The 7,964-nt window shown below is 42.6% G+C and overlaps 1 protein-coding gene across 2 annotated transcripts; it reads right to left on the reverse strand.

The window, feature by feature from the left end:
* Nucleotides 1-2,826: 2,826 nt before the first annotated feature.
* junba (JunB proto-oncogene, AP-1 transcription factor subunit a) lies at nucleotides 2,827-5,006 on the reverse strand. Of its 2 annotated transcripts, XM_036560355.1 has the most exons (2): nucleotides 4,811-5,006; nucleotides 2,827-4,445 (listed from the first exon to the last, which is right to left on the reverse strand). In XM_036560355.1, exon 2 carries the CDS (start codon nucleotides 4,405-4,407, stop codon nucleotides 3,526-3,528), a length of 882 nt encoding a protein of 293 aa, XP_036416248.1. In that variant the 5' UTR covers nucleotides 4,408-4,445; nucleotides 4,811-5,006; the 3' UTR covers nucleotides 2,827-3,525. The 2 variants fall into 2 exon arrangements, with proteins under 2 accessions (XP_036416248.1, XP_036416247.1); XM_036560354.1 differs by having other exon boundaries at nucleotides 2,827-5,006.
* Between the last annotated feature and the right edge of the window lie 2,958 nt (nucleotides 5,007-7,964).

The following is a 7,964-nucleotide window of genomic DNA, read 5'->3' on the forward strand; positions in this document are numbered from 1 at the left end:
GCTTGGCTCACTAATGCTACCTTGGAAAAGGCACGGAGTTGTTGTTCAGTTACGTAATAACATTAAATTATATATGTCTCAAATGGGTAACCCAGAATAGCCTGGTGAGCACCTGTGACACCAAAGACACTGGTTGCTGCTAACAGACTGTCTTTAACAGGGTTACACATTATATTCTCTAGATATGCTCAGCCCTCACCAGAGAAGGCTGAGCAGATGAGCAGAAAGCTAACAGGCTAATGATCCAATCATACACAGAATTTGAGTTCAAGCCTTCACAGAAGGGGTTGCTTAAAAACTGAGACATACAAAGTAAAAAAAGGTTACTGCTGTGAGCTTACAGTATCTTTTAAAACTAGAACTGACCTCAAAGTTGAATTCAGTGATGTGCAAACCATGCTAGCCTGGCACTAACTGTGGTGGTCATTTTAAAAAAACCTTAAGCGATTAACAGTTTTCTACTTTACAGTTTTATTCCTGTATCTGATACTGAAATAAAATGACTTTATAAGAACTGTGTAGGCTATAAACAGAATCCTCTGACTAAACAGTTTCTCTCACACAGGTTCAGCTTTCTGTCATATACAGTCTATGGTTTCTGTTGATAGATCAGCACACAAGCGTTGAAGCATCCCAACAACAAAGATCATTTATATTTCTATTTTTATTTATTCCCACATTTCTATCGTATTAGGGTGTTAATTTTGTTTTTAACATTTGTCTTGTTTACACCTTGCCTGAAGTTTTGTTCACAAGTCACTCAAAGCATCATGGGGCATAAGACTCCTGATAGCAAGAGGATAGGGGACCACTGTTGGCCCGCTGATGGCAAAGCTGGCGGTCCACTGACGTTTTGCTCTGTGTTTTCCGGACGGCCCACCGGTGGTTAAACAGAATATTAGACAAACTTCCACTTATCATCGCTCATTTCAGAGAATCACAGTTCGATTTACTTATTTTTCCTTCCTTCTTTTCTTTAGTTATACTAAGTAAATTAGTAAATAGTTTTAATCTGGTTCAGTGTCAGCAACAACATTTTCTATAGAATCATTTACATTAGGCCTACTTCTATTTGTTTTTTCTCTCAGTTGTAATAATTGTCTAAGTTTATTTTCTAAATTAAAGTCTGTGTGCATTTAAGATCTGTTCAGGGAGCTTAAAAACTAGTTAGAGCTTGTACCCAGATAGCGAGCATATATCGGTCCGCTGGCCAAATTATTTTCCTGCTTACAAGCTCTAACTAGTTTTTTAATCTCCTCAAACAAATTTTAAAAGCACTCAGACTTTTAGTTTAGAAAATAAACAAATATCAAACAACTGAGGAAAAAAATAATGACTAGGCCTGATATAAAATGATTTTATAGAAAATCCGTTGTTGGTGACACTGTTCTAGATTAAAATGATGAAGTATAAGTAAATTGGTCTGTGAGTGGAAAATGAGCGATGATAAGTGGAATTTTGTCTAATACTCTGCTTAAACACCGGTGGGCCCCCCCCAGAAAACGCTGAGCAAAACGCCAGTGGACTGCCAGCTTTGCCATCAGCCGGCCAACAGTGGTCCACTATCCTCTTGCTATCAGGGGTATGCAGGACAATATTCTGGGTGGTCTGAATGTGGACCAGCTGTGGTATACAGTCAGTGGGGTGCTGACCTTTTCAAGCCAGCGGACCCATATCTGCTTGCTATCTGGGAATAAGGCGAAGGCATGTATTATATTATGACGTCATAATTCTATCGGGTTGTCCGTTATGACGTCATCCGTGTTCTCTCTCTAGACCGTGTATTTGTATTTATACAAAGCCAATATGAAACAACCTTGTGTGTGTTGGGGGCGCTGGGCCGTGTGACCATATAATATCTCTCAGTAACGGGATATTACGTCACGATACGCTTTTCTGAGCATATACAGTGGATATGTAGATAGTACTTAATGCTGACCAACTTAATACTACAGTACAAAGGGAGCATAATTAGCTCTAATTAGCTTGGGCTGTAGTTCAGTGTATGTGAGATATATAATATAAATCATGATATTCATAGTTTTTAATAGTATTTTTAAAATGTACAGCTGTGGTGGACAAATACTGTTCCTTTTTATTCAGCTGCCTTACTTTATGAAACCCCAGACAAGCTAAATGTTGTGATACATGATAAGTATCAAATAATCTTGAAGAATCGTGATGTTTTATTTTTGCCATATCGCCCACAGGGCCCTAATCCGGCGTTTATACAGGGCCTGTATAAAATGCCAATACAAGCAACTATATTTATCTATATTTAGGATCAAGGACGTGTTTTTCTCCGGTTTCTCTAACCTGTTTTTCAGCTCTTTTATCTTATTTGTGCTTGCGATAGCTCTAATTTTGTGCCAGCTACCTGGAAAATGGCCTGCGCTCTTATTTTTATCTCGTTTTCTTTTCGCTGAAACTGTTTTGGGAAGTTGAGAGCGCGCTGAGTGTGCGGGGGGGAAATTCCCCAAAAGCTTCTCTCATTCACACAACATGCCTCATTCACTCGCACGTCACTTCAAAGGGGAAATAATCGAAAAAAATAAAGTGTAAAAAAAAAACTGTGTGGGCGGGGGTTCCCGGCACATCTACCACCAGTGACGCACGTGCTTCACATCTGCCCTTATTTGGACTCTACGTCAGCAAGAAACTGCCCCCACGTGGGCACGTCGCGAGCGTAAAGCTGCCCACGTGAACACGCACGACTAGTTTTTTTTTTTTGTTTTTTGTTTTTTTACACCTCACATATTTTTCATCTTGAATGTAAATATATTAATACCACTGTTTTATCACAGACAACTCGTAAGCATTTGGATGTTGTTTCAAAGGCTTTTACTTAAATACAAAATCCCCAAAAAAACAAAAACAAACAAACAAAAAAGAAACATTTACAGTGTTTTGTCCGGATCAACCAGACGTAAACAGTGACAATAACTTACTGTAATGTATTCATAGGATATCACGCACAAGTACATGTGAACAAATTCATTTTAAGATGTTTTCCTTTTTCTTTCTCTCTTTCTATCCCTCATTTTTTTTAAAGTCAGTGCTTCTACAGTCCCAGGATTGCTTTCCTACGCATTTCATTTCATTTCATTTGGAAGTACCAGACGAACAAAGTATTTTTTAGTAAGGAAATGCTTTACAAAACAAGAGGCAGCAACACAATATAGTTTTCTACAGGAAAACACACACAAATGCACAAAAGTGCTGAAGTACTGTTTGCATGAAAAATGCATTTTTTGCACCGCATCCTCTTCCAGACACGCGCGCGCACAACCACTCTTTTTAAAAAGTCATTGTCCTTTGAGGGAGACTTGATCTTGTGCGCGAGCAGACCTCAACACTGACACCTTTTAAAGTCACTGTCCGTTCAGTAAGACTTGATCTGGCCCATCACCAAACACACACACACACACACACACACACACACACACACACACACACAATGCATTTTCATCACAAACATTTGTACTTTTGTAAAAAAGTCACTGTCCCTCTCGATAATGTCCATTTTCAGTACGTCTTGACTTTGGGCGCGAGCATCAGCTGGCACCCGCTGCTGACGTGCGTCATGACTTTCTGCTTGAGCTGTGCCACCTGCTCGCGCAGAAGCGTGGCGGCGCTCGAGAGCCCCGCGTTGTCGGACTTGAGCACCTTCACCTTGTCCTCCAAGCGCGAGATGCGCTCCAGCTTCCGTCGCCGGCACTTGGTGGCCGCGAGCCGGTTGCGCAGCCGCTTGCGCTCCGCCTTCATCCGCTCTTGGTCCTCCAGGTCCACGGGCGACGTAGGCGGAGAGCCGTCTCCCTGCAGGTCCGGCACGGTCTGCGGCTCCTCTTTCAAGCCGGCGAGCCTGGCCGCGTGCTGGAAGTGATGGGGCTGGTGGTGGTGGTGCTGGTGCTGATGGTGGTGGTGGTACTGGGGCAGGTAGCTGATAGTTGCCGTGGGGTAGCTCGCCGCCGGAGGCAGGGTAGTGTTGGGATGGCAGCTGTTCAGCGTAGCGTACACCGGGGCGTCCGGGAACACAGGTGCACCGGCGCACGAGGAGCCGCCGCCGGCTCCTCCGAGAGCCACGTTGGGTGGAGGCACGTGGTTCATCTTGTGCAGCTCGTCCAGCGCCTTCACGAAGCCGTCCGCGAAGCACTCTTGATCCTCGGCGATCGTGCGCGCGTACACGTGCTGCTGGACCGGTGCGGCACCGGCTCCGGTGCCAGTGCCCGGGCTCGGGCTGGTGATCACTCCGCCGCCTCCGCCGCCGCCGATGAGCCTCTCCAACTCGGGAGAAGCGAGCTTCAGAGAAACCGGGTCCCCTGCTCCTCCGGCTCCAGCCGCGTAGAAGTCGCTGTCCGGCCGCAGGCACTTGAGGCTCCGGTATGGCTCGGCGAAGCCGGCGCTCATGTTCTGCTTTAGCCGCTTGTAGTCGTGCAGAGCAGCGTCTGGGTGGCCATAAGCAGAGAGAAACGAGTCGTCATGATAAAACGGTTGTTCCATTTTTCTGTTGTTGTTGTTGATGCTGTTGTTGTTGGCATATATGAATGAATCGAATCGATACCCTCACAGCTACACACACCCACCACACTAAAGTCTGCAAGATTTTAAAATCAAAGGGTAAACAGCACCCTTTTAGAGCTTAGAAAGCGCATAAAAGTCTTCAAGAGAGATCTAATTCATGGCTAAATGCTAACGTTACAGTCCAAACATCTCCCTTTGCTCCGTAAAATGCTAGGCTAGCGGAAAGCCCAGTGAGATGAATGAGAAACTTCCAAAATAGTTGAAGAACTTGTTTCTTTTTTTACTGTACCAAGTCGACAGCTGTCTCGAGGTGCAGTCCTGTAGTTCTCGAAAGTCCTCGGCTCCCGAAAAGACAGTTATTTTCCAAAAAAAAACAAATAAATAATCACTGGCTAGAAAAGAAAACAAGCCGACAGCCTCCTTCCCCTCACTCGCTCTCTCACTCCGCTCCGCTCTGAACCGCTTGACGGGTCGATGCGTGTGTTTATAAAGTTGTGCAGGGCGCGTGCGAGCGACAAGAGCGACGCCGATTGGCCAAGAACTTTCCGCGCCACGCCCCACACCCCCCCCCTCCCCGTGCGCGTCGTTGCCAGGAAGCCCATGAGAGAGAGAAAAACAGGACTAGCGTCTTCGTGTTTCCACATTCGAGACACAAAAGCGGCCGAGACGGTTTTAAAAACCCGGACACTTTTAGCAAACTTTCCTACGGGTGGGAAGAAAAAACAACAACAACAGCAGCAGCTCGCTATTATGGTCGTCACAGACCTATAAAACGAGCTAAATCCGAGGGAGCTGACGTTTAGGGGCTAAATTCCCTCACGTAATCTGCTTTGAAGGGGAACTCCACCGATTTTTCTAAACTTCTACACAGTTAAGTGGTTGAGATGTAAACAAAGACATTCAGAGTGGGTTTGGCGAAAATGCTCTGCTCCAGAGAAACCTGCCCAGTCAGAATAGTTCACAGAAATGTATTACATGAAAAGTTTATGAATAAACTGTGATAAAAATGTATTTTAATTCATTTATTTTAAACCTTTTTTTTCAGGAGGGGTACATGCAGGGCCTTGTAAGGCAAAATAGTCCCCGAAGAAAACTTTTTTTTTTTCAGATTTATGATTATTTTACCATCATCAACATTACGTATATAAACTCAGGAGACACGTGTAGGTTCACTGGTGGTTTTAGGTAGTAAATAAAATGGCTATATTTGTGCTGAAGACATGACGGCACCGCCATAAAGAAATCAAAAGTCTGTACGTTTCTCTGCAATGAGCTACATCACATCAAACCACTGTGAAGGACTTGGTTTAAATTATGGGAAAATTTTGAAAAATCTGTGGATTTCCCCTGTAAGCTATACATGCAGAGTAGCAATCCAGTCCAACACATTACACTAGCAATATAGTCTCAATTAGCTCGTCCATAATCTCCATTGTTGAATTAAAGGGGAATTCCACTGATATTTTGAAATTTGTGCACAATTAAATGGTTAAGATGTAAACAAAGGCAAAGGAGTGGTTTGATGTGAAATGCTCCATTTTAGAGAAGCTTACTGAGTTAGAATTGCTCATCATAATAGTGGTAGTAACCAGATGTCCAAAACATTGAATGCCTCTAAGAACTACCTCACATGCAAGGCATGACAGGTGAAATTGTATCCAAAGAAATTTCCCCCGATTTGTCACTATGATTTATTTAAGGTAGTAAATAAAACGGCTTGATTTGTGTTGTAGGCATTGTGACCCCTGGTTCCTATCACCACCACTGTTAAGAAATCTGTCTGTATGTTTCTGTACAAGCACCATTTCACATCAAACCACTCTGAATGACTCTGTTTACATCTAAATGATTGAATCAGACAGAAATAAAAACATCCTTTGAAACAGTCCACATAAACACAAATGAACCCTGAATAATGTTAATTCAACCTCACTGATGTTACTCCAGAAGACAAATTAGGCACAGAAACTGTCTGTGCCTTAAGTGTAAGTGTAAATATCTCATCATAGACCTCGTTCAGTCTGCTTGTTTCTTCTAAATATCTATGATGAAGTGAGGAGCAGAAACCATTGCATCTCAAATGAGGAAAAAAAAACAAAACAGCAAGCACCTGGGCCTTGGCAGCCCGACCCAACACCTGTTTGGAGAAGGAAAGACATCACTGTCTGTTGAATATGTTAATGTGAAGTGAGTCAGCACAGACACACACACCCACGTTCAAGAACAGCACACGTCACCTCTCACCTATATCCTCAGGTGTATGTGTGTGAGTGTGTGTATGCGTGTGTGTGTGTGTGTGTGTGTGTGTGTGTGGTGTGTGTGTGTGTGCTTGAAACAAATGCACACAAAGAAAGTTCTTCACTTACAATTCAAGTTAATGTAAAAATACCTTTTTCCAATTCATTTAGGACACCATCTATTGGTCCATTCATCAGGGAATGTAAAGGGCAACTGGCATTTTTAGATGATGTAAAGAAAGGGAAAAACTCCAAAAATGGAGCTAAAATCACCGCAAATTTTCTATGATTCGATACAAAATTTCTACATTTTAGTGGCTCTGGGGTTACAGGACTGGGTTAGGAACCAGACTCATATATTGACTGTTTTAATAGTGACTGTTTTAGCTCATTTTGAGCAATTCCTAAAGTTACACACTGATTTTCAGACTTTGGGACGGGTTTGCTACAAAACAATGGGATCTAATTGCTCACCATGTGGCCTTGAGGGACAGGGATGCAGGCTAAAATTAGGCTCCATCTATGGGCTAAAACTTTTTTTTGTTCTGGTGGTGACATGAAAACATGGGTCAGCATTTTGGATTTTTATTTAAACATTAAACTCTTGATGAATCTAAATCTTTCAACTTGAAATAAATTAAAAAAGGTATATAAAAACATGCAAAAAAATATTTTCACAAGTTAAAATTTAGAAGTTAGGATTTGGGAAAATAAGCTTATTACTCGCTCAGTTTATACCTTGAGTTTAAATAGATCAAAATACCTTTTTTAACTTCAGACTGCAGTTTGAAATCATTCAGTAGAATGGTTCATACAAAGGTATAGTTTATATACAGTACAGCAGTATACTGACTTGTTGGGCCTTAACCTTTGAAGGATCCTGGCCTCTGTATTCACTCTGTATCAAATTTCTATTAATACTTTGACCACAAGTCCTTTGGTATGCTTTTCTGAAACATGCACACAGAGCAGTACTGAGCCCACAGTTTTCATTCATTTCCTTTGAAAGCAGCTGACACTTCTGTGCCTGTGACCATGAGCCTTTAGAGTTGTGAAGGACTCTACTACTAAAGGACAAGGACAAACTGCTGGGTTGCTAACTCTGCAATTCTTGGCCGACTCCTCTGGCTAACTTAACGGACTGACTGACTGAGTTATGATGATACGTGTTGACCGCAGCCCTCCCTCTCCTTCAGTTCAAATCAG

The sequence above is a fragment of the Colossoma macropomum genome, unplaced genomic scaffold, assembly GCF_904425465.1.
Source record: "Colossoma macropomum unplaced genomic scaffold, Colossoma_macropomum, whole genome shotgun sequence".
In the NCBI taxonomy this organism is placed as follows: domain Eukaryota; kingdom Metazoa; phylum Chordata; class Actinopteri; order Characiformes; family Serrasalmidae; genus Colossoma; species Colossoma macropomum.